Genomic DNA, 26,551 nt, shown 5'->3' with positions numbered 1-26,551 from the left:
TAGCAAATTTATTTCAGGTAAAAGAAATAATTGTAAGTAATTTCATGACTGAGAATTATTTCAGAAAATTAGATTGTGTCATCCTTAAATGAATAAGAAAGTTGTTATTAACAGAAGGGGGCAAAAAAGAGGAAGAAAAGGAAGAAGATAAGTCACAGCCTAAGTCTATAAGGGAAAGGCGGCGACCGAGAGAAAAACGACGATCTACAGGAGTTTCTTTTTGGACTCAAGATGTGAGTGAATGATTGCTACTGCTAATTTATAGCCTTAGCTTGTAGCAATATGGAATGTGTATATTCTATTCTTAAGATTGAGAATAGTTTATATGATATATATAACTAATTGTTCTGGAAAAACTGATGCTTGTGCAATTTACGTATTCCCTGGTTTGAAGCTTTCAGGAACAAAATAAAAATCAAATCTAAGTTATGTTGATAATACTAAAAAGAACTCTAGAATACTGTAATAACCATAACTTCATAGGAATTAATCATAATCTAAGGAAAAAATAATCATTGAACAATTATTTTCTATTGCATGCATACCAAAGCTGTAATAATGAGACTTATTATCTTGCACATTACAAGTAGCCCTATACTTAAAACTGAAAGAATTGCCATCATATTAGAAGGGTTATAGCTGTTGTTTCAGCCAATTCCCTTTCCCTTTTCTTTGTCATGGGATCAGTATGTAATTCTGTAGAAGCAAGATTTTCATGTGCCAAATGCAAAGTTACGTTTCCTCTCATTCTGGTACTGAAAACATGTACTTGTTTGATAATTTTCATGATGTATCACATTAAATTCTCTATTCATTTTAGTTAGGTAGAAGGAAGTCTACTGCTCTTAGATTTTCATATTAAAAATAGGGAATACCTTAAAATCTCATTAGCCTTTCAACAGTTTAAATATTTTTCTCTTCCACCTCTTTCACCAGAGTGATGAAAATGAACAGGAACACCAGTCCGATTCGGAAGAAGGAACAAATAAGAAAGAAACTCAGGTAACTTTAAAAAAATAATTTATTAACTTTGTAACAGATACATTTTGATAGTAAAATTTGTTGCATTTGGATTCAACTGAACGAGCACTTTCTGATTCCTGATTTGTGGCTGTGGTTCAATGCTATTTCCTTTGCATGCTTTAATAACATTTTTTAGTGTATTAACAATGGCTAAAACTGATGTTTTCTTCATCAGTCCTGATTTTGTAAAATTAGTATCCAGAAAATGTGGGTGACATTTCTGACACATAGCTCAGGGCCATGTTGTAACAAGTTACTGGAGGGAGCTTTCAGTTTCTACCTTGCCAAAATCTTTGCTGCATCTGCTCTGTCGTTTTCAGATAAATTATGTCCAGTGATTTAAGCACACTCATTAAAACCTTTTAAAATTAAACTGACTGCTGTCAAAAATGTAATTAACAAATAATATGAGAAGTTAATTTAATATAGTGAAGCATAGAAAGTTGAAGAGCACAATGGACCTGATTTCTCCATTGAAGAAAATGGATTTCTGAACATCCTAATTCAGCATTGTTAGTATTGTTAAAAAGTCAGTGGAAAGCAGTATATTATGTTTCTATCAAATCAGCAGGCTTGATTTGATGGAAAAGGTCCTTGTAAACAGAATGGTGTGTGATAGTGGGATGAAGAGGAGTTAAAAAGGATGTGGTAACTTAAGCTATGCTATAAAACGGTATAGCAGAATGTACTTCTTTTGACCTAAAGCCTCGAGTAACACTGTAGAATCAGGTTCATTGCTGAGGAATAAAACTCAGGTAGCGTTTCTCTCCTTTTTTGTAAAAGCTTCCATTACACATTCCTTAAATACTTTAGTTAAGAGATCCATTCTGTGCCATTTTGGTTTGCTGTATTGTTTATTTCCGTGCATGTCATGTTAACATAAATGCATAGTCCTGTTTTGTTTCCTCCCACTAGTACATATCATTATCCTTAGATCTGTAGTCACTCCATATTCTGTTGTGTAGAAATTAATTTTGGTAGAATGGGCATGTGGTACTTCTGATAGAATTAGACTTATAAAACTACAGTGAAATAGTGGTAAGTTGGGCCCAAAATTACGAATATGGTCAATGATTAAAAGGGGTGGGTGTGTTGGGGTGGGATGGTGCAGAAGTGTAGAATTAGCTGCCTAGTAATCAGAGTGAAAACATTCTCCTAGCCTGTATACTTCCTACAAAAGGCTTCGGTTGTTTGGTTTCATTATAAATCACTATAATACCAGATTTGAGTTCATGGAAAGCTCTCAAATAAACGTGTGAATTTCACAAGTTCACTTTCACCTAGCTACATAAATTAAATTTGCTTTGTTGATATATAAGCTCTTTTGTCACATCAGCTGCAGAAAATAAGAAACTGGAAGTTAGTTGAATTTCAGAATAAGTATTTCATCTGTTTTTAAGTTGTCTCCTCAAATTTTGTCAAACCTAGTACAATATTTGCAGTATAGTACTGAAATTGCAGAAAATGTTCTATTACTATATTATTATAGACCTATTAACTATGAGATATCTTATAATTTGTATATAATAATGCCATTGTTTTCATATTAAGGTGGTTTTTTCCTTTGCATGCAAAAGGTTTATCAGAGACGTAAAACACCATCTAGATTTCAAGGAATTCCTCTCTTTGATAACTATTTTAACATTTATCAATGATAAACTGAGAACTAAATATAATACTTTTGACAGTGCACTATTTTGCCACCGTAGAAAAATAACAATGGAATGGATCTTGAGAATTCTAATAGGCAGTTTGTTCCCAAATCCATGGCAGAATGTGTATTTTTGTTTGTTTTTAAATGTCTAAAGAAATTGCACGTTCCTTTTTGCAGTTGCTAAATCTGCATTCACTTTGACCCAAATCTTCTGTGCTTTATTATAGAAATTTGTCATTATTTGCTTATAAGTCCTTTCCAGCTCTAGGAAGAGAAAAGGAAAGATGTATGAATAAACTAGAATTATAGTGAAAGACATTAAGAAAATAGTTACGCTTTTTCAGTTCTGCTGATTATTTTATGTACTGCTATTCAGAGAACAGAAACTTTGGGAATACTGAAGTTCTCTTTTGCTGCCTCATGTGGTGCTGCTGTTGGGGTTTTTTGCTTGATGAAGCTAAAAGCCAGAGGTAGAAGATGGTAACTATAAACTTCTAAAGGCTTTGGCAGTAACTCAAGAATTTAAACTAAAGAGAGGAGGTCAAGAACATGGGTGCATGCTACAAAGAAAATTAAAGGACCTTAGACAAAATAATCTGTAGCCTGAAATCTTTAAGGAACCAGAAAAATTATCTTAATCATCTCAGAAGTCTTTGAAAGAACTGTCTTGTAAGATTTTAGTTTGTGTTTTTTTGTTCTTCAGGACTGTCTTTTTACTTCTTAGCTGATCATTTGTCCATAAAGGAGAGCTATGAAGGAGAAGTCAGACTTTGCTAAGCACTTTGACAGTTGGAGGTTGTTCTAATGAAATTTTGTTTAGGCTTTTTTTAATGTTAAGAGCCGAGAATCTCTTCAATTCGCACAAAAAATGCCATGCTACTTAAAGGAAATTGGTCTTCCTGCTAGAAGGATAGTCTTAGAATTAAATTGTAGGATAACTGTTTAAAAATAAGGAATTCAGAAGATTACTTTGGCAAATGAAGGATTCTAAGTAAAAAGGTGCTTCTGTGAAGCCTGAGTTAAGAATTTAATTTCTTACAGTTTAAATAATCACTAAAGCTGTGATTAAGTTGTAATTAAATGGACTGAAATTTTATTGTAGCCAGAGATCAAATATGTGACTTCTGAAAGGTGAAGGCTAGCAATGTTAGGATAATGAATGTCATTAGGTCTTCCTATTCTGTGGGAATAATCATGAAAAACTGGCATTCATAGTGTCGATTAAATGCTGCACTAAGACTTTGTTTCTCAGTTTCACTGCTGTGGCGGTTTTATGGAAACACTTATTTGTAACAGTACAGTAAATTCCACCTGACTTTGATATTTTATTTCCATTACCAGTAATTATTCTAACCTCACTAAAATATAATGTGCCTGTCTAGAAGCTTAGTGTACGTTTTCAAATACATGGTTTCTTTTGCGGGACCCTTATGGTCTGTATAGACTGATGGCATAGGGTTAGGAGTAAGTGTTATATCAGTTTGTGTAGGTAAGGAATATATCTTTTATAGATATATAAAAATAAGTTTTATGGTTTTGTTACTGCTTGTATGCTGCCAACGTAACTGTGGCTGCTCAATTTGCTCTGTTCTGTGAGTATGAAGAACACTCATCTTGTGTGATCTGGTTGCATGGGGATATCTTTGTCAGCATCATTTCTCCTCAGACAAGCCTTACGCAAAGTTTGTAGACTCAGTTACATCTTTCACAAATTTTTTTTTGTCAAATGTCAAGAATTGTGACTGAGCTGAACTGAGAGAATTTGAAGGGGAAAATAAAAGACTTGAGAATGCTGAAAAAAACCAAACATCTTTTGTGAAAAGTGAAGGAAACAAGAACAGGCATGTACTTGAGTTGTGAGGCACTTCACAGCTTTCAGGGAACAGAAACCAACTGAGGTACAGTTTTCTAAAGATTATGGCATCCTTTTTCAGCTTCTCAGGTTCCTAACCTCAGCCAGGAGACAGGAGTGGGCTGTGTCTGTGTTTTCCTGCCTCCAGTAATTACTGCTCTCTTACCTCACCAGTTCATTTGTTGTCCCCCTATGTAGCTGGAATATTTTGTTTCTGAGATAGTCTGTGTGTGATTTAATAATAACTTGCCTTTCTGTTCAGGAAGCTATAGTGCAGCAGGGGAATGGAGATCTGGCAGGTTTTCACATTCACATGGCACCACGGGGAGTCCACTAGAAGCAAAGATAAACAGCCTTTAGAAATCGTATTTGTTAAGAAATAACGTAGGAATGGTTTACTTCCTTCTAGTGGCTGTCCTACATTGTAGGTAAAGGGTAAAAGAACCAGCTTAGCGTTTTTCTGCATACAGCATTCCTCCAAGGTAAAAAGAGAAACCTAACGTCTTTACAGACAAAGTCTGCTCTGTTTTCTTGAGGTGAGAAGGAAGCAGTGGAAAAGTGGCAAATTTTTGTAGGTCATTGATTACATGGTGAAATTCTGTAATCTCACACTGATCATACCTAAATGTACAATAATGCAAGATAAGATAATTAGGTGGAAATTAAGCGTGTTGTGGCCAGTAGCTTAAAAACTATCTGTGTATAGGTGTGTGCCACTGACATTTTCTACACAATCTCTTAAGTTAACTAGCATTATTCATGCTGTTAACAAAAATAACAATGTTTTATTAGGAATGGTTAGGCTACAGCACATATTTTTGATATCTTTTGTATAGTAAATGCACTTCAAGGTGTCAAACATGAAATTGCGTGTATTGGGGAGGATGTGGGTATTTTCCTCTACACATGTTGAAAAAATAGTTTCCTTCTAAAAGAAGAAATCAAACAACCCACCCACCCACCAAAAAAAATACCTATGGGGAAGGCTTCAGCCACTACTAGGTGAATAACATTGGGGAGTGTCCAGGTGATGATACATAAGTAGACTTCCTTGGCTGAAATGTCTTCACTCAAGATTGTTGTTATAATTGGAATAAATTAATTGACCACCCAGAGGCGAAAAAGGTTTGTATGATGTAATGCTTAGAGGGCACTCCCTCACTCTTAAGTCATCATTTTTAATTAAATTTCACTTGTCAAGTATTAAGTGAGTGAACTTTGTGTCTGTGAATTCATCTGGAATGAATGAATGAAAGTAATATTAAAAAAATGAAATTATGTCGTTAAATTAAGTCTAATAAGTACTTCCTTATGTTGTTGGTACAGTAGCTTGTTTCCCATCGAGCTATGTTCTATATAGCGTATATATAATATATTATGTTATAATATGCTTATATTATTATTTTCAGCTGAAGTCATTATTACGTTGACCTATCAAAGCATTATTGCTAACGGTAGAGAAGAGGAAAAAGGAACAGGGAATTCAGGGAACAGAGTGCTGAACATGGCCAAGCAAATCGCTGACTGCTGAAATGACTCCAGTGTTTAGGACAGTCCAGGCTTTTGGAGTGTAGTGTTAAAGTCCTTGTAAATCACATCTTGGCAAGCACATTCTAGCACATACTTCTTTTCTGTTCCAGACATAACAAAATTGACAATGTTCAGATAATACATACTGTTGGGTAGTGTGTGCATTTAACATAACTGTTTAGTTATACTTGTTTACAGATTGTTATATATTCTGTTCAATTAAATTATTGACTTGATCTGTTGTTTTTCTCTTCTTTTTAACCCTCCCGTCCTCAGAGTGATAGCCTTTCAAGGTATGTGCAATTTAAACAAATTAATCTAAAATTGTTACACTTCTTGTTCACATATTCTCACTCTAAGTTCTTTATGTACAAATTCAGCTTAACCCTAGTAGTCAGCTGGTATGAGCTGTAAAAGTGTTAATGACATTTAACGTTTGTGTGAAATACGAGTGTAAAGCTACAGTACTGAATATTTTTTTTTTCCACGTGTGGGTGGGATACTCCATTCTGAGGAATATATTGGACTCTATTTGTAGTGCACTGAAGGCAGGCTAGGCATTTTGTAGAACAGTGGAAACAGTACCATTCCCTACAGATTTTTCAGTATGAAGTCAGCTTTTACAAAGAAGACAAGAGGCTCTTGTTACCCCTCTTTTAGAATGCCCTACTGAAAATTTTCTAAGGAGTCTCAAGAAAAGTACTACAGTCTCCGAAAATCAGATTTCCTAAAGATTTGTTAAAAAGAATGGAGAAATATCGGGGGGGGGAGGGGGTTAAATTTTCATTTGGTTTTAGACCTTTAGAATTAATTACTAGATTTTATTATGTTCCATCTGTGCTGAAAATCTGTTAAATAGAACTACTACAGTACATGAACAGTGTGAAATTATTCTAAACTTTATTAATACTGTTGGTAATTTATGATTAATGGGATAAAGACTTTGCTGAAGATGTGTTTCATAAATGCTCCTGTTGAAATACTGTAGTTCACAACAAATAGTTTTGAAATCTCCTTGGTTTCTCTAATAATACTTGGATAATTCATCTAGGCCGATACTTTAGAGATTACTTTTAAAAAAATCTTTCAATCAAAGTAATATGTTTTTTAAGAGTAGACTTTCTTTTTATAAAGAAGAATTAAAGTATCTAAATTAACATAAAGTCCTTTAAGACATGTAAATATTTGCTTGATTTTAATATTTAATGAAAAGATTTCTCTGCATACAGGACAGGCACTTGGCAGACTGAGCAATTTGAAAATGTCACACAGAATCTTGAAGTACTGAGGAAATGCAAAAATTAAATTTCCATCAAATTAGAAGACTGGCTTAATGGTGCACTTTGTTGTTTTCAGCTGGGTGATGGCAAACTCACAGCGTTTGATACAGTAGTGTCTCAGCCTGAATGCAAAGGCAAAGAAAAATAAGAACTCTTCTTTTACAGATATGACACAGGATCCCTCAGCATGTCTTCAGGTGATCGTTACGATTCAGCACAGGGGCGATCAGGGTCACAAAGTTACCTTGAAGATCGAAAACCATACTGCAGTAGACTAGAGAAAGAAGATAGCACTGATTTTAAGAAGGTATCTGATCCAGTAATTTTGGTGCAAAAATAGAACTTTATTACTGTTTTTCATAAATTGTCTGGAAATAATCTCACATTGCATCACAAATGCTGCTTAAAGCAGCTCAGCTGAGTGGAGGACCAGAGCAACCACTACAGTGGGGGAAAATACATATTACAAAACAGCTTCTGGCTTTTGCACTTCGGCAGATGTTGCTTGTTTCTGGAAATACTTGGTAACAGTTCCTTAAATTGCTAGCTAATTCTAAACCTCTTTAAAATCTGTAACTGATTTTTACTTCTTAGACTGTTAATATATTTGTTCATTTTACATGCAGCTCAGTCACAGCTTTTAAATTTTTCAGCTAATCTCACTGAATTATTATTTGGCATTTTTTAAAATTAATGTTTTCTTTTAGCTTTATGAACAGATTCTAGCTGAAAATGAAAAACTGAAAGCACAGTTACATGATACCAACATGGAACTTACAGATCTTAAGCTACAGTTGGAGAAGACCACTCAGGTTTGTATAAAACAAGAAGCATGTACTTAGCTGACAAAGTAGACAGCAAATTAGAAGCACCCCATGCTGTAAGCTGTTCTTTATTAGGCCTGAGCTTTGTTTCTTACCCAGAATGGGAGTGAAGGAAGAGTACCTCTCTGCTTCTAAAAAGAATGACTGATTCTGGTCTTCAGCTGTGAAAAAATGTGTGAGACTGCCTCCTGCCTATTTAAGTAGTAGTGGTGCTTGCCAGCATGTATCTGGGAACTTCTTTACAGGATAGGGATAAACACTTTCTACACTGTTAAGCTTATATTCAAACGGTCAGTTGGGATGGATTAATTCATAAACCTGCTGGCAGATTGACATAACCTGCCAGTTCTTCCTGACTGGTTATATAGCTGTATCTTAGAACTGAAGAGCAAATAGTGCGCTCCAGTTACAGATAGCTGCTGTCAGATAACAGTGCTGCATACAGTAATACCAAATACATACACAGCAGTTAAATTTTGTCTTAAATTGCTGTAGAAAGACGGTTTCCTATTCTCAGATAACATCTGCCACAATTTACCTGTATTTAAGTGTCTTCGATGTATACCCTATAAATATCAGTGAAGTACATTAAAAGCATTACAAAACAAACATCTTTTTAGATAGGGATACTATTTTACTCCTATTTACCAAAGGCTATGTAGTGATTAAACTACTTGGGGATGGTCACTGAGGAAGTGTGTGATAAATGCAGCTCATTCTTCTTTATTCTTTGTTTCAGTGTTACTTCCCTGAACACACTTTAAAATGCTTTTGAAGACATACTTCGGACAGAATACTAAAATGTCCAGTTGAATTGCTTTTCCTCAGTTTTGTTGTTTAAGAACAAGTATCAATGTCTTCACTAATTTTGTGTTTCAGAGACAAGAAAGATTTGCTGACAGATCACTCTTGGAAATGGAGAAAAGGGTGAGTTTCTGCCAAAGATCTCTTAAGTACTCCCATTCAGGCTTTGTTTTAGTTTGTTTTGCAACCCCTGGCTTGGATATATTTTGGTGGGAACAGAAGCCTTTCTTATAACTTGGATTTTTTAGATTTGGGGATTTTAGGTTTCAAAGTGGTAATGAATGTGAGATACTGTGAGGTGAAATTATTCTTAAGAATTGCCTTCAGGTTACCTGTTGGAACCCCACTGCCCTCCAGGGATCTGCCACTTGTTCCATCTCATCCAAAACAATCTTGGCACTCCAGAGGGTTAAGCAGATTCAGAGCATCTCATCATCTAATACATTTCCAAGATTCAGAGAATTTAATTTCCTCAGAGCTTTCCATTGGCATGCGTGGTTTTTTACCAATTATTGTTGGTAATGAAGCGGCTGTTTCTGCCTCACAGACATGAGACCTTAAACCTGCTAATGATAGAAGATTAATCATAATCCATCTTTTTCCTTGTACTGTAGAGGGAATATGACACTGGAGTGGGGGAAAAGAATGAGTAAGCAGTGCAGTAGGAGGGCATCAGAGTCAGAGACAACCCTAAATTGAATGGGAAAGGAGGTGTGTAATAAATCCATATGTGAGATAGACTACAGGAATTATTTCAGAAGTTGGACACATGATAATTTTAGGCTGTAGTTTCATGCTGGTTTAAAATCTATTCCTAGAACAGTTCAGTTCCACAGCAATGTAAAGCAAAACAACATTGGTTTTGTTGTGGTCCTGGCTTCCTTCGTGATCCTGGCCACATGTTCTTGTCTCTTCCCCTGATCTTGGAGTGACACATTAGACGCTTGAATGGGAAGCAAACTAAATGGACTTGTGACAGTAATAAGTGATATTGTATACATCTATTTATCCCTGGTAAACTTCACATTCACTAGCCTTTTATGTTTACTTTCCCATATTTGAAGTTTAGAAAACAATTCTTCAGTTCTACTAACCTGTCTGGTATATAAACAAACACTTGGCAGATTTTATAGGTGCACATGGAGATGTAGAACTTCAGGAAGTGCCTGAGAGTATTTCCATTATCTTTATCTTAATAATCTCTCCAGATAATTGCAGCAGCCTTTTAGCACCTATTTCTCTTTGATTTTTTGGCATCCTGCTGCAGACAGTGATTTCATCAGTAAAGTTTCAGCAGAAGCTTTAACTGGTTTCTTGCTTGCTATCATGGCCACACGAGTGGACATTTAATTATATCATAGATTTAGCTGCATCCGTTGCTATATAGGTTCTGTACTGCACAGCTAGACATTCTTTCTGCTTTAAATTACTGCTCTGCCTTTTCCCAAATTAGGCCATTGCATTAAAACAATTGACTATATTAGAAATTCTTGCAGCTTTTTTTTAGTCCAACAGCAAAATGTCTTTCAGAAATGTTACTCTTCCTAAATGTATTAGTATTAAAACTAGCAGATGAAAAAAAATAAACTTAGTGATAATGCTGTATGGCTGAACACTGATTTACACAAGATTTAAGAGATGTTCCTTGTATTTTGTAATTTTAAACTTCTTTTCAGACAAGAATTTAAAACAGGAAATTACTTGTGATTTTATTTCCATTGATCTGGAGTTACTTTCACTTTGAAAGTGACTGAGGCAGGATTCTCAGCTGCTAGTCATCAATAGCTGATCTCTAGAAATAAGCTTACCAAATTCAGAATGTATGAATAATTCTAAAGACACCTTTTTAACATGTAATGTAACAACATGTAAAAAAGTAGAAACAAATTGTAGAGCTCTTCAAAGTATATTTCTCCAAGTATATGACTTCAGTTTTATATTTTATTTTAGTGAAGATGTTTATATATATTACATGGAGAAAAGGGGAGGGGGAAGAGTGAAGTGGTGATGAGAATAAATTGGAAGAAATAAAAGGCTGGCAGAGAAAAACCTGAAGACATCTTTGAACTGTGACATTTTCCAGTTGAAACGTACCTTTTCAGTAAAGAAGATGGGAACATTTATTAAACCTAGAGTTGCACAGTAATAAAATTTAGAAAATACTGGCTTTGAATTTTTATTTGAACTCAGCCTTCAGAAGTGGGTTTCCATGGTGTGATGTGGTGATGCATTGTCAATATTGTTTATTTGAGAACTGTTTACCAGACAGAGGCTATTTCCATAGTGATGGGGGTATAGATCAGATCACAGATGTAAGGTACTAGCAATACGTAGGCAAAAATTAGGGTTTCATTAACAGCTTGTCACTCAAAATTACGCTAAAAGTCCTTTGCAGAATTTCATATGAAGTGCCAGGTTTCAGTCTGGATTAGATTTCAAAATTGTAGGTACCTCTAACCAGTTTCCCCCAAATGTAGAATTCATCAGCTGAGAATCTGGGTTGTGGAGAGGTGTTTATTTTGGTATTACTGAATATGCAAATATATGTAGGTATCTGGGTTTACTTCTTATTAATTTTGTAATTCTGGAGTCAGTTTTTCACCTGTGTATATCCCTGTACCTCAGTCTCACTGCATCAAGTCTGTGGTTCCTAGTTCCTTTGATAAATACAAAGGAGCTATTGTATTTTATAAGCTGAGAGACTAGCATGTATGTTGGTTTTTCTTCATTTGGGGGGTTACAGACCTTCCCTGGCATACCTTATGGAGTTGTTGAAGTTTATAGTTAAATTCTAGATTGCAGAAATTTCAAACCCTTTCTTTGAGCCCAGGGACTAATCAAATAATACTAGCAAATCCTCCCAGTGAAACTGCAATGTTATTTTTTTGGCATTCCTCAAGCCAGTTTCTAAAAGAGCAAGCAGCTCAGAAAAAAGAGCAGCATAACTTCATCTAATCGGAACAATAAGTTTTTACAAAAAATCTTATGTCTAGGCCAGTCCATTTAAATGTTTCTTTTCTGTAATGTGAAGTATACAAAGTTAATGAAATAAGGATTTTATTTCTAATGGTTGTTCTTAGGCAAGCTGAACCATGCTAGTTAAGCAAATGCAGCACAAGGACTAGCAATTTCTACCCTCTGAAATTCTGAGATTTGATCATCTCTTGATAATCGCGGGAATTGTTAAATATTGCTTAAGATAAGAACACTGATGATGTATGTTGTTCTATAAAGCTAGTAGGAAACGGATACAATTCTAAATAATGTAAGATGGTGTGGGGTTTTTGTTAGCCACTTCCTTACTGCCTTTAACTCGCTGGTAACTTATGCCCATTACTATCAGTCAGTATCATTATGGGAGAAGTCTTAACTCGGAGGACTTAATTACCTTAAGTGCTAACAACTGCAGCAATCTATTATTTTGGTAAACCTTTAAAGTTGTTTGCTAAAATGGGAAAATGTTGGGGTATAACTGCACTATGATTAAACTAAATTCAAATGATTTATATCTGAAAGGTGACCGGCAAGAGTCAGTATCTACTGGGCGGTATGATCTAACCAAAGTTTTACACACTTCAGTCAATGCTGCTTGCTGTTTGCATAACACCATTGTATGCAGATGCATATGTCCACTTCGCAATAATCTGTTGCTTTTGCCTTTCACACTTTGGAAAAATCTGAATGTAGTGTACTGATAACCGCAGCTGCTTTTAAATGAGACACACTGCATTGTCTGACACAGGAAAGCAAGCAATCAAGCTATAAACCCCTGAAGTCTGTTGTATTAGCTATTCATCTTGTCAGTTGTGTTGAAAATGAGGTTTAAACAAAATAATGTAATTTAGAAATATGGTAGTAGTGTGTCTGCACTGCAGACTACAGCATAGTACAGAAAACCCTAAGCTAACTTTCAGTCAGCTAGCTTGGGTGCTATGATCAGTGTAATCAAAACAACCTGAAGTTCTCTACAATGGATAATGTCTCCTGCTTCTCAGGTAAAAAGAAAAAAAGAGGAAAACTATATTAGAAATGCAGAAAATATTCAGGAAACATTCACTCAAGAACCAGGTAGTCTTAGGTAGCTAGATTTTCTTTGGTACTCAGCTGAACTCCTTTGATGTAAATTTGGGTGTATACACTACGTTGCAGTTCATAGTGTGGGCAGATCCCACTAAGCTGAGACAGACGTTTCAGCTATGTTTGTCTGTGAAAGCTGATGGGTTTGATGCTTTTGTGCTTGTTTCTTTTAATACTCTTGTTTGTTTCTGATAATTTTCTGCATTTCTTGTATATTAAGCTATTATAGAAGCTTAGCTCATGAAAAATAAATCCAAACAAATGGTATTTACAACCTGTCTAAATTTGCATAAAGGAAGGGTTATATATTTTGTAGGACTTGATTTAAATTTCTGTATCTCTTCCTCCTCGTATTAAAATTCAATATTGACAAAATCTCTGTATATCACTGCCATCACAAGTTTCCTGTCCACACTACGCTTTTGGTTGTATGATCTTTGAAATTGAAGTATTTCACTGTTACCACAGTATATAAAAGCAGCAACTTTTTAAAAATGGTATTGTTCAATATTAACACACATCTGTTGATTTAGGAAAGAAGAGCTCTAGAAAGAAGGATATCTGAAATGGAAGAGGAACTGAAAGTAAGTAAAGTATTACACGTTAGACTGTTAATAACAAAGTGTATGACTATGTCGGCGCAATATGTAGTCTGACAGTATTACCGGTCTCTTAAAATGTCATTAGGAAATAACTTAAGTTATAGCTACTTTTCAAAAATCACTCCTGTCACACAGCTTGTAGCAATGCTGTTACACCAGCATAACTGATCATACACGTATGACTTCCAAGAAGGCACTGAGACATGCTTCTGTAACATACTGGCTAATGAGAAACATTCAGAGATAGCTGGAGTGAAACGTGTCCTGATACAATGAAGATGGAATTGCAATCTATGATTTTGATGTGATACCCTATATGTTGTTAACTTAAAAATAATGGTAGCATGTAAATCCATAGATATTTAAGCATTAAATGTTGCTTCAACCTTTATCTCATGCACTTTAAATTATGTATTAGACAGCATGTTACCATTGTGAAAGGAAAAACTTCCATTTGTATGGAGTGAATAATGATCGGTTTTTAGGTAACAAAAGCAGTAGGTAGACGTCAGATGTTGACACAGAAGTAGTGTTTACCACATGCACTGATTTTGCTTTTTTTCATCTATGTATAAACTGAACCCCAGAGGGAAAATGCTTTTTTAATGCATTCTGGCTCTTTTTGGTTTATTTTTAACCAGTCATGGTATGACTTTTCTCATTTTCTGGTTTATCAATGTTAAATCCTCTCATATGGTGAAGGAGGGTGAGAAATTTAGCATGGTTTTTTTTGTGTTATGACCTTGCATATAATATTGAACAGGGCCAACCAAACTGATAGAATTGAAGTATGACTAGAAAACTAGTGAAACATGATGAAATAGAAAAAAAAATTTGCACTCCAAAATTTTAAAGTACCACTGTTTCGACATTTGATATTTGTCATTGATTAATAAAAAGTTTCCTTTCAAGCTCGTTTTTTGCGCGCCCTCTGGTGCTTGGAAACGGTATTAACTTCCAAATACTTTTCATTAAAATACTTTTATTGAATTAAAATTCAATAAAATGTGCAAAGTTTTGTTGAAGTAATTGAAGCTGACAGGCAGATATAGGCAGAAGACAACCATGATGCCTCTAGCTCCTTTGGATTTAGACCAAGGTAGTTTGCTGTAAAGGGAGGACACAATCTCTGGTTCCTTGAGGGGTCTTCAGAAGTGAAATATGTAGATAGCAAACCATACTAGAGAAAAATAACTGTGCCTCGGAGTGGAAGACAGGATGTGAGCTTCTGCCATCAACCTGTAAATTCCTGTTAGGAAAAGCTGGGCTTCCGAGAAAAACAGAGCATGCTAATATATTGCCTTTTTTCAAAAGCCTACTTTCAGTAAGCAATATGTGAAAGTTTTGAATTAAAGAGTAAATACTCTTCCTATCATTTGTTGCACATCCATGTAAAAGTGTATGTTAAATGTGTCGTTATTTACAGACTTCTGAATAGGAGATGTAGTTTGTGCAATTAGGATGTTAAGTAAAGAATTCCAGGAATAGCTCTCATTGTTAATGCATCCTGAACTGTTTTGGAAAGCTGTGACTAATCACTGCTGGTTCTTGGATTGCTTTTCAAGAATGTGCCACTTGTTTGATACTTTCCTTTCACAGCAACTTATCTACTTTAAACAGGACTGTCTCTTCTAAGTTTTCTTTCAATTCTGCTCATCTCTAGTTCTTTTAAACATAATAAACATGGAGGCGGTTATTTCTCGTTTTCATTCCTATTTCTTTGATTTCTGCAGAACCTGCAACAAATAAAGCAGATTCAAACTTTGAGACACATTAATGAGCAACTGGTGACTGAGAATAGGGCCTTGACCCGAGTGGTTGCCAAGCTGTCAGGGTCCTGTAGGCAACTGCGCTCTGTGGACTTGTAATTTCTTCCTTCTCCTTTGTGTAGCCAGGCAGGTGTTGACAATTCAGTTTGTGCTTGAGCAGAACTTTACTATTAACGCTTGTGTGTCAGAAACTGACTGACTGCTGCTCGGTTATGGAAGTGTGGCTAAAGCATGGTGTCTGGTGTACCAACTACAGGTATTGCTGATGTGTTGGTATGGTGTGGTGTTCTTACTAGCACTGAAGCTTGTCCTCCCGTGCTTGGAAGATAAATTGACAATGATCCAGAAGATCTTTGACATGTTAAAACCTTGGCAACAATTGAAGGGATTTGAGTGCACACTAGGATACACTGAAGTCAGTCCCTTGTTTTGGTGTTTGAGTAAATGCTCAGATAGATTTTCCTCTAGTTTTCTAAGAAATTGAAATTAAGAATTGAGCTTTCTTACTGCAGTATAATCGAGGTGCATAGAATTGATTAAAATCTAGTCTCAACTAAAGAATGTTTGAGAACTGTTTTCAGTATTGTGCAATCCTGAACAGTGGCATCAGCAACTTCATTTCTTACATTTGTGTGTTTTAGTGTTTAGAGGGGACCAAAGCTTTTACTTTAAGAAATGTATTGGAATTTCAAGTTGATTAATATTTTCACATATTAACTTCCACTGCGGTTCTGGCCAATTCTCATTTTTATCTAGACAGCATAAAATACCCAGTTTTAGCACTGAGTTAAGGTTATTGATTTATATTGCTACATATATATATATAGGTATTCCAGTTGTGGAGCAAATCCTATAATGCATGGACTATACAAACGCAGACACAAAAAAACCTGCCTAAGGTGTCAGATTGGTTCATACTTACCAGGTCATCTGGTTCAGTCCTCTTCTGTTATAGGTATGAACTATTTTGAGTTTCATCTTGGAAAAAAATGCCAGTTTGTTGTCCCTAGTGTTATGGCAGGGCTCTTTCAGACACCCACAGAAGGTACACAGCTTCTATGAGGAACAAAATATCGTTTCACTCCACACCAAATCTATATGCCTGCCTTCCTCCTTGTTTTTGTAACAGCTGTATAGACTGGAGGTGTTTCAGTCAGCTTTTAAGATGTGTAGGTGAAAAAAGTTATTTTTCCTTCTGCACAGTGACACTTGCTAAACTGCTTCCCCTTGCCTACCGCCCTTCCCACTTAAAGAGAGGTGATGAATGTACATTTTTTTCATTCCGCTTAGAGTCCGATCTCAGGTTTTCCTCACTAAGAGGCATGAAATAAAGAGAAGGTTTATCCTTTGGCTTTGTTTCTTCCTGGAGTTGGTCTGATAATAGGATGTGGATAGAAAGGTTATTCTTGGTCCAGGCCCTGCATTCCTCAACTTTCCCTTGTGTTAACCCTTGCTGAGTGAGTCAAGTCAGCTCACTGACCTGGCTGAAAACAGATCTCTCTATTCATTATATTATTTGAACCATCTCTCTCCAGCATCGTTGAATCACTAAAGTAACACGCAGAAAGCAGCAGGAGCATACTGCTGGCATGAGGAGGGAAAGCTGTCCCTTTAGGGAAGCCCATCGTACATCAGCTTCAGCTAACAATGGTGTGTTTCAACAGAGCTGAGCTAATCTAATGACTGCTGTCCACAGCCATGTGTCCATTCCGGTTTTTTTTTGCTAGCACTGGCATTCCTTTAACCATGGTAAGCCAATTCAGGGTGTTAACCCACAGAAAACTACTCAGTATTCCTTTTAGTAGAGGGAATTTTCAGTGGCAGATAATTGTGCAGCTTGAGGAGCCTGGCTAGCAAAAGAAAAGCAATGGAAATAGAATAGGGAGGCTTGACATGATGGTAGCTTAACCATAGCAGCATGCCTGATTAATATAAACAGGTACCTTAACAGTTTATGAGTTTTTTGTAATCTTAATTCACAAAGCTGTTTTGTATGTAAAAAATGTTGAATCCTCCAGCAAAGACAGACATTATTACTGTACAGATCCAAGTTGGCTCCACATATGTTGTCAGGTGATTCTTGAATAACTATTTGCTCAACAACAGCACTGCAAATTTTCTAGCTAGTCATATATTGCAGATAGGCAAAATAGTGCATTTGTAGCTTTATTCAAGGATCTCATAACAGGAAAATACTTTGGTATTTTAGCAAGAAACAGATTAGAATTCAAAGTGTTAAGTACAGTATGTAAAATTTTACTGAATTTATTGCAAAGGTGTTTTTTTTCCTGCCTTTGCACATTAAAGGTGTGTGATGTCACCTCATGAGAAGTTTGAGTACCAGAGGAATGCACTGCTGCAAGAAAATTGTCTGACTAGGTTTAAAGTATGTGGGGATTAGTATGGATGAGAAGCCTAAGTATTTTAGGTTACTCGAGCTTAGCCTTCCTGATCAATCTCCTATTATTCATAACTGCTTTTGTCTCCTACCAGTTGTCTTCTATTCTTTAGAAGACTCACAGCAAAAGAAAAAAAAAATTCTTAGTAACTATTCTACCCATTACTTTAATCAGGATTAAAATCTGTCTACAGAGATTTGCAGACATATAATGGTAGCTGATTATGTTAAAGCTCTACATTTGAACTGCAGCCTTTTTGTTAAAATAGTTTACCAGAAAATATACCACTCTGTGGGTCTGCCTGTATGTAACTAAGCATTATGGGCTGCGGCTCCCTAGTCAGGAAGTTGAAAGAGGACTGTGACATTCCTGGAGTTAGTGTGAGGTTTCATTGGAAAGCATACGTGACAGCACTTGTCGCGGTACCTATTTAAGGACAAAACCAGACTCCTTTGCTTCCTTGTGCGTGGCTAGATGAAGCTGTTGTGGTGGTTTCATCCAGGATCTTTGGTATCAAGTCCCTAACAGAATGAAAAGGAGGAAGGAAAGGTTTTAGTTGCTTTGCCTGAACAAATGACTGTCTCACTGTTTGCAGATACACATACTAGGAGTCATATCCAGATAACAGGAGCGTGTACCGCGCATGCACCTGTAGTAGTAGTAGAAACCTAGGGTTGTTCCATAATGTGTATCACAGACAACAGTGATTTTTTTTTTTATTAGTAGATTTGTACAGCTTAGAAAACGTAACACAAATAAGACTTGAAAATTGCCAAATGATTACTTGTGTTGCCCAATGTCAAACACCTTGACACGGGTTTTGGAAGGAATCAGCATTTCACAGCACTTTCTCTTTAGAGCACAGCTCTCACTTCACTATAATGGAAGCCTCATTCTGACTCTGTGAAAAACTCAGTTTAGGTAGCTTGTCCTAAGCTCCACCGTGGAGCAGAGTTGGAGCGCAGGTTAGAAGTCCAGGTTAGCAGAATGATTTTTACTTAATGGTAGAGACCACCTTTTTTCCTCTTACGATATCTTGTCATCGTCCTTTCGCATACTTTGGTATTTGCAGGTAAATAAACTAGAAGTTCTGTAACCACAGTCATCTTCGGTGCATCATCGTGTTTCACTGTATGGGAGGGTCTGCTGTTGGGTGAACTGAGTGTGGACAGGAATCCTTTAGAGGAGATCTGTAAATGAAGCCTCTAGTGCAACACACAGTTAATTAACCCTGCATTCTTAAACTTCTTGGTTCTTTTCTGTTCCATAATAAAGTTCTGAATATAATGAGCTTGAAAGTATAATTTTGCTCGAATAAAATTAAAACGACACTAGTGGCAAGGAAATTTCATCGTGAAGAATTATGTAGCAGTTGTTACATACGTCACTAGCTGGACTTAGACCTCTTGTGTGCCCTTGCACTTGATGTTACTGAATAACTGCTGTGCAGGAATAGGCGGTTACCTCCTGTGTAAACCTCCTGCTAGAAACTATACACGTACCTTAGCCATGAGTATTACAGGTGGTTTGCTGTCAGTGTATGAATGTAGATGTGGAGGACTGCTGAGATTACTTCTAGTTTCTTTGACAAGTTAAATTCTCCCAGTACAAACCTCTGTGCACTGACTTGTCCTTCTTTCCTGTTTGAGCCTGTCCAGCTCTTACCTCACTTGGCTTCTGCCTCCCAGCTTTTGTGCTTGTGTGTCACCCATCTCCTGCGGCAACTTTAACTTGCCATCTCCTAACTTGTATGTTTGAGTTTGCAGCCTGGTGTTTCAGTGATCTGCTCGTGTGTGAACTATGCTGTTCAGGAATATGTCAAATTATCGGATGTGTGCTTCGACGCAAGTTTGGAAGTGGTTGGAAGATTAATGCTATGAGCTAACAAGCTGAATCACACTGTATCTGATCAGGATGAAATCATCCAAGAGCACAGTGGTAGATAAGCTTAACCACAGCATGTTTTTTTGAAACTCTGCAAGTGCAGTACTGACAAGCCTTTTTACATTGTTGGTAATTAACATCTTTTGGTTTTGGACTGAAATTTGAAGCACCTAATTACTTTCCCCACACTACTATAAATGTTTTTGTTAGCAGTTGACATCTGTACCACTGAGATTTAGTGCATCTAGTCTAAGCAAATGAAAACTCCAAATCTATAACTCTAACTGTATCATGTTAAAAGGTGAAATCTTTCTGACCTGCTGATATGAAGGGGGAGAGCTGCCAGGATGCTTAAGCTGAATAAAGAATTTTACCCCCAGTGCTTGTCTAGTCTTGCTGCTTTTACTTGGGGTATAATAGCAAATAACTGTCGTGTTTCATTTTTCATAGATGCTACCAGACCTGAAGGCAGACAACCAGAGGCTAAAAGATGAAAATGGGGCCTTGATCAGAGTTATAAGCAAACTTTCCAAATAAAGGGTTTACTACAGCAGCAAATTACGGTATTGCACATCACTAGTAACTCCAGTGGACCATAGTGTGGCAGTCACTGAAAAGTGTGGGAAGATCCCTTGGAGACTGTAATTTTCAGATATCCTGCCAAACGCCCTCTTACCTGTGTGTTTTTTTGTATAAAGATCATTGTTTCTGTTAAAATGCAGCTGCTGAGAAGATAAAGTGACTGAGAAATCTTGTTTACAGCTACAGCATAATAAGGAAAGTGTTCAAGGCCAGATACGCCTCAGATATTTAACCAGTAAGCCTTAGTTGTACATAAACACTTTTACATCAACAAAAGCTTTCAGCTCTCACAGAAGACAGTTACTCAATAATGTTTTTGTTGTGCCACAATTCCCAGGTTTTTTTTCTATACTCAGTTTTTCTTTAAATCTTAAGTTTGGATTATTTTTTTCCCTTCTAATTATTCATGTACCAGATTCTCTTGTACAGTGTTTTCACAGCTTTACCATTTGCCGAGACCACACACCCTTTTAAATTACATATTTGTGTAGCTACCTAGAGTTGTATTGTCCAACCACCTGGAACAGAGATGTTTGGTGGAACATTTGCTTTCACTGTTTGTGCAATATGCATTTATTTCCTATACAAAATGCTTTAAAAGTCAGTTGAAATTAGAAATACTTTAGGAGTCCTGTTTTCTGCTTTTATTGGTCACTTTTTTTAAAAAAAAAAAAAGTTGTTTGTAGTGAAAGGTGTTAGATCCTGTAATTGTCACGTTCATTTGAGCAGGTACTGAGTGATGCTGTATATATAAATGTGTACTGGTTTGATTTTTCAGACCACCACGTGGCATGCTTGAATATATTTCCCTATTGCAAATGTCTGTTAATGCAAATTAGGCTACTCCAGAATAGTGTGTTTAACAAAGTTCATTAATTTTTATGGTATAAAGAATTTAGGCATTGTACATTGTATGGAGCCCTATCTTTACAAAAGGTCTAAACTATATAAAATACTTTATTATCTTTTCCTCCCATTTTTTTTATTTGATAGTGTTCACCATAATAAAAAATTGCATAAATATAACTGCTTCACTACATTTCACTTACCTGTATTTATCTGAGTGCTGTCCAAAACTGTTGTGCTAGCCAAAGTAATGTACTAAATCATTTGAAAAACATAACCCATTACACTCATATTAATGTTTATATGCACTGTTGTTGCCATGTGAGAAGGCATCCAATTTGATAACACCATCATGTCAGACCATTTTATACATTTCAGTGGCCTTTAAAAACAAAGAAAAGTACTTAAGATCGCTTTTGTTAGAAACAGCTTTTATATTTTCACTAAACCATTCAAAATACGACATCCTATTGGCACATAGTTTATTGCCTAAAACCACTGAACAGATCAGCCATTAAAACAAATTGTACATTGTAAAGCTTGTAGTAGCTATTGTATTATTGATTATATTGTATACTATATTAAATGTGAATTTGTACCCCTTCATTTAAAAAGGTCATTGTGTTCTACTGCCTACTTGGGGGGTGAGGGTTAGTTTTACGGGGTTGGGATATGTTTTGGTAAGGAAGACATGGTGTCCTCTCTCTGTTGATTGGTTTTTTGAAGATGTAAGGTTATGCTCTTACTACCAAGCTCAGGATTCTTGATTTTAAAGGTACACAGATAGTTTGAGATATCTTATTGTAATTGAACTGTATGAGAGGTGGGTCTGAACGATAGGGACTTCCATTGTCTTACGCTAACATAAAATAAAGAATTGAATGGCTGCAACGTATTGAGTTCTGTTACAAGACAGTTAGGCATATTCTGGATTATATTTGGTAAAGTTTGGGTGCCTGTGAATGATTAAATACATGTTTCTAATATTTTAGTGTTTTATATTTAGGTTATTTATTCTTTATATCTAAAAAATGAATGGCTACTGTGCTATATTGATTTTATTGGTAGTACTGAGCAGACCTTGTATCTGCATGAAACTAGTTGCAAAACCCACTATTTTGGAAAAAAAATGTATTTTGACATATACAAATAAAATGAATACAAACTATTTTAAATGTGTGAAAGTTTTACTGAGAAGACATTGAATTTTGTTACGAATTTAAACCATGTTTTAAGTTTGCTATTTAAATTCTTTGGTGGGCATTTTTCATTCATTGCGTTACTTGGATGCAAGGTTCAAGTACCTTTCAAAGATTGTAATCAAATTGTGATTATTTGCACATCATTGTACATGCACATCTGTAAATGCAACAGTAAAAATGCCGTATTTATGCAATCTGTAACAACTTGGACAAATGTTTATATATTTTACATAAACCTGTCTGTGTGCAGAACCTGAGAACCATTTTTTATGTGGTATTAACAGAATCTCAGAAAGCAATTGCTAAACGTGTGTCACCGTCTTATTGTACTGATCATGTTGCACATCGAACACATCCCCAGGAAATCCAGCTACCACAGACAGAGAGCGGATACTGGAGGACTGTCCTGCTATTTAGGAGGCAGTTTGCATACAAGAAATATTGCTGGCTGCTGGCTCTGGCGAGCTTCCTTAAGCAACTAATGGCTTAAACGGTAATTCAGAACAGCAACCTAGATTTTTCGGGGCACTTGTTGCAGTGTGGAAAGGGATCTCTATGTCCCAGAATTAACATCAAATACGAATGGAGGCATGGAAACAGCTGGTGTTAGAGAGTTAAAAGGCAAAGGGCACGCCCAGAACCAGTGCCAGCCATGAAGGAGCCCACAGCCTGGGGGGGGGGGAGTGACCGCAGGTGGGAAGGCAGGGGCAGCAGAGCACAGGGAGGGCAGAGGCAGTGTGGCTGTGTGAGGACCCAGACCTTAATGGCTCCAAAGAGTAGCAGTTACCTGGAAGAAAAGACTTGGGAGCTAGTACTTCATTTTTTTGCCCACCTTGCCTCCCTCATCATAAACAATTCCCTCTAGACCTCCCTAGTTCCTACTACACACTAATTTCAGGCTTTTGCTATTTCCTTGACAGATCCCAAAAAGAACAATTAAAATTCATACTGTGTAGGGTGGTGCCTTTGTTTCCTCAGCCCCGAGTACAAAACCTGAGTCTCAGTATTCCTTTCTTTAGAAATACCTTACGTGCTCGGTTGGGGTTTGTGCTTAGCTTAATATTAAACCAATGGGTATTAATCCTACCCGTTCAGAAGTTCTGGCTGTGGTCCATTTGGTGGTCTTTTCAGAGCAAATGCGTTGTCATAGAACAAGTGTCCTCTCATTACTTTTTTAGAAAGAGTTAACTATTTACATGTCATCTCACGGAAGAGGGAAAAAGCGTGCTTTTGGGCAGCTGAAGATACCTGCTTTAGGAGATAATGTGTCAGAAGAGAAATTTTTATTATTTCCTTCACCTTTATCATACAGAAATGGGCTCCATACAAGAAGGCTCCTACCCCTGCTAGCTGATTTCACCATGAGGTTTATGGTCGAGAGTGAGGGTACTGCATTGATGCCAAAAGCATCTGTATTATGGTAGACAGGAAATCTACACAAGGAAAAGCAGGTGGTGAGGAGGAAGTATGCTGTGATGCCAGACTTGGACAGCCAACACCAGGTCAGAAAATGAACAGTTCACCTGGAGAAAGGCAGGGGACACATCAGAACAAGCCTGGTCCAAAGTCAGTTAGGGCCTGATCGCATCTGAACTCCTGAACACAGAAAAATCACCCAAAGCTATCAGCAGCATGAATGATGCCTTGCTTGCTGCTGGCTTGTAATGCTGCTCAGAGGAGGTATTAATTTCTGTTCAATTAAGTGATTATGAAAATAATCACGATACTGACTCGTACTTTATCTGGGTAAGCCTGGAAGTGGCTTGACTCCACAGCTGGCACTTCAGTTCTTTTATGGACATTTTGAGGCTTTACTCACTTGTGTAGCACACCAGCTCCTCCAGCGAGGAACACTTGCTCTTTTGTCTCTTGTGTTACTCATCATTTTGTGGCAGAAGCATGAACAAGCGCAGCCAGACGCGCCACGCTGCAACACAGCACAGCCGTCGGTCCCAGAGAGCACCCAGCCCTCCGCGGGGCGAGGGCTGCCGAGGGCTCCGGGCAGCTGTGGCCTCAAGCCTGTCCAGCATGGAAAGTGTAGGCAGCCACATCTTTAGTTACACTGAAAACCGCTTTTCCCTTTTAGTGGAGCTTCAGCTTCTCTAACAATACGCTGCAGTGGGCAGTAGATAATTTTGACACTGTGATTGTGTGACTGAGAGGTTAATATGTTGTAAAGGTGAAAAGTAATTTCCCAACTACAATCCAGAGAACTCTCACAGCAAAACATGACACAAATTCACTACATAATTTACAGTTTAAAAAAGAAAAACAACACAGCCATACAAAAAAGTTTTGAGGAGCCTGTTTTCAAAGAGGATGGAGAAACAACCGTAACTGCATTGTAGAAGGTCGCTTTCCCTGCTGCTTTAAATCTTGGAACAGTTTTGTTGCAGTTTTACTGGTCACCTCTCTGAAATTACAGGGTTTTCCCATGTCAGAATAGCCAGTCTGTCTGTTGGGGAAGAGAAGAAATTATTTGCTTAAGTTTTTCAGAAGTTTTCACCCTTCGTGGTTATGTACACAATGTTAACATCTAGCTATGGTGATTAAGCTCCCTCTAGTTCTTAGGTCAAATCCACTAATAATAAGAGTAAAAATTGCTGGTGACTAGAGTTACTGGCTTTACATTTGTTTTGATTGCAAGAGCAGCAGTTGGTGCTTGTTAGAGAGTAATAGCACGTAGTACTGTGCTCTGCCTCAGCCTAGATTTAAAGTAAGACTGGAACAGTCCTAAGGGTGACTGCAGTTTCCTGCATAGAAGACAAAATTAAAAACAAAATAAAACCTCCCAAACCCACAATAAATTGCTCGCACTTGAAAGGGAAAGCTGCTGCCACACTGATGAAGTCATCAGCTATTCTTGCTTGTGTCAGCACCTCCCCATTTCGTATTACTGATTAGATAGGAAAAGTATGTGGCTTTTAGAGAAAGGAGGAACTGTTCAGTTCTTTCGTTTGAAAACACCTGTTGGACGTCTTATGTTTCTGATCTGGCCCAAGGATAAATACAGCAGGGACAAAACCCCCACATTCCTAGTCTAATTATTTCACCCTTCTTGCAAGTTTTACACCTCTGTTTTGCAAACCTATTAAAGCTTAGCAGAAATAGCCAAGAGCACAACTTATCTTTCTAGTGTGGTCTTTTCCCTTTATTTTATTTGCTGGAGAAAAAAAAAACAACAACCAAAAACCAAAACCAAACCAACAATTGGGGGGGGGGGGGGGGATGAGAAAAAACTGTTTATTTCCTTGGTACTATCTTTCTGTGCTCCACCTGCTCCAGCAGAGACCTTTTGAGCAGACAGACCCACTGGGCTGAATTCCTCTTTTATCAAACCAGCGTGGGGAGAAGCTGCTGCAGATCTTGCTGTCCTGTGCATCCCACCTGCCTGCACCGCCTCCAGTGGGACCCCTAGCACGGCAGGCTGCTGTGCTGCCCCTTGCCCCCTCATCTCTCCCCAAAAGAAAACAGAAAATGCCCCTAGTGCCCTCGTTCCTGTCTATGTTCTATACCCTGTTTCAGTGGTGTGTTCCTACCTCAAAAAAGGGGAGGCCTGGCCTGTTCTGAGGGAGTTGCTACATCACAGCTAAGATAAAGCTGCCACTTTCGGCAAGCGGTGGTGACCTGGACCTGCACCCCAAGTCTCTCGAAGCAAAGAGCGTGACTTCCTTACATCGGCTGATACAAAATACACATCTAGCTACGCGGTCCAGTCACTGCCCAGAAAGAAGATTTAATGAAAAAATTAGTTTGTTTAAAAATAAAAACCCACGTTTACACCAACTGCTGATAGCACGGGCACGATTCTCCGTTACTAGCTCACCTCTGTCTTTAGCTGCATGAAAAGCAGCGAATGACACTCAAGTTCTTTCCTCCCACCGCATCCGCGGCTACCGGTGCCGCATCGGGCTCAGTCAGTTCCCCAAGCACTCATCCTCGGCTGCCCTTGCACGACACGCCAGCGCTCTGGCGAGGTGCGCGCCGGCGCTGCGGGCGGCTTTGCGCTGCCTCGGCCCCGCGCACGGGGCGGCCGCGGCTCCGCTCGCGGGCGGGCGGCGCTGCCGGGGGCCGCGGCGGGGACACGGGCCCCCGCTCCGGCCCGGCCCGGCGCCGCCGACACCGGCTGAGGTGGCACCGGGAGGTGGCACCAGACGGCTTCGCGGGGCCGCCACCGCCGCGCTGCAGGGCCCGGCAGCCAGGCACGGCCCCGGCGCGGCGTG

The 26,551-nt window shown here is 37.7% G+C and overlaps 1 protein-coding gene and 1 long non-coding RNA gene across 5 annotated transcripts in view; one reads left to right on the top strand and one right to left on the bottom strand.

Annotated features, from left to right (window-relative positions):
- The window catches only part of PPP1R12A (protein phosphatase 1 regulatory subunit 12A), a 121,966-nt gene extending 99,672 nt beyond the window's left edge, over positions 1-22,294 (top strand). For 3 of the 4 annotated variants that reach the window (XM_055712123.1, XM_055712122.1, XM_055712121.1), the window contains 8 exons: positions 115-233; positions 937-1,002; positions 6,336-6,352; positions 7,505-7,646; positions 8,047-8,151; positions 9,043-9,090; positions 13,578-13,628; positions 20,149-22,294. In XM_055712123.1, the coding sequence (XP_055568098.1) occupies positions 115-233; positions 937-1,002; positions 6,336-6,352; positions 7,505-7,646; positions 8,047-8,151; positions 9,043-9,090; positions 13,578-13,628; positions 20,149-20,235 (635 nt within the window). In that variant the 3' untranslated portion in view covers positions 20,236-22,294. The other variant, XM_055712124.1, reaches the window with a different exon arrangement.
- On the bottom strand, positions 21,829-26,249 carry LOC114016462 (uncharacterized). Its single transcript, XR_003560906.2, has 2 exons — positions 26,155-26,249; positions 21,829-24,783 (listed from the first exon to the last, which is right to left on the bottom strand). It is a non-coding gene; the product is annotated as an uncharacterized LOC114016462 (long non-coding RNA).
- Between the last annotated feature and the right edge of the window lie 302 nt (positions 26,250-26,551).

Source organism: Falco cherrug, chromosome 5 (assembly GCF_023634085.1).
Source record: "Falco cherrug isolate bFalChe1 chromosome 5, bFalChe1.pri, whole genome shotgun sequence".
In the NCBI taxonomy this organism is placed as follows: Eukaryota; Metazoa; Chordata; class Aves; order Falconiformes; family Falconidae; genus Falco; species Falco cherrug.
The sequence above is the reverse complement of the archived record's forward strand: the minus strand, read 5'-3'. Positions and strand labels throughout refer to the sequence as shown.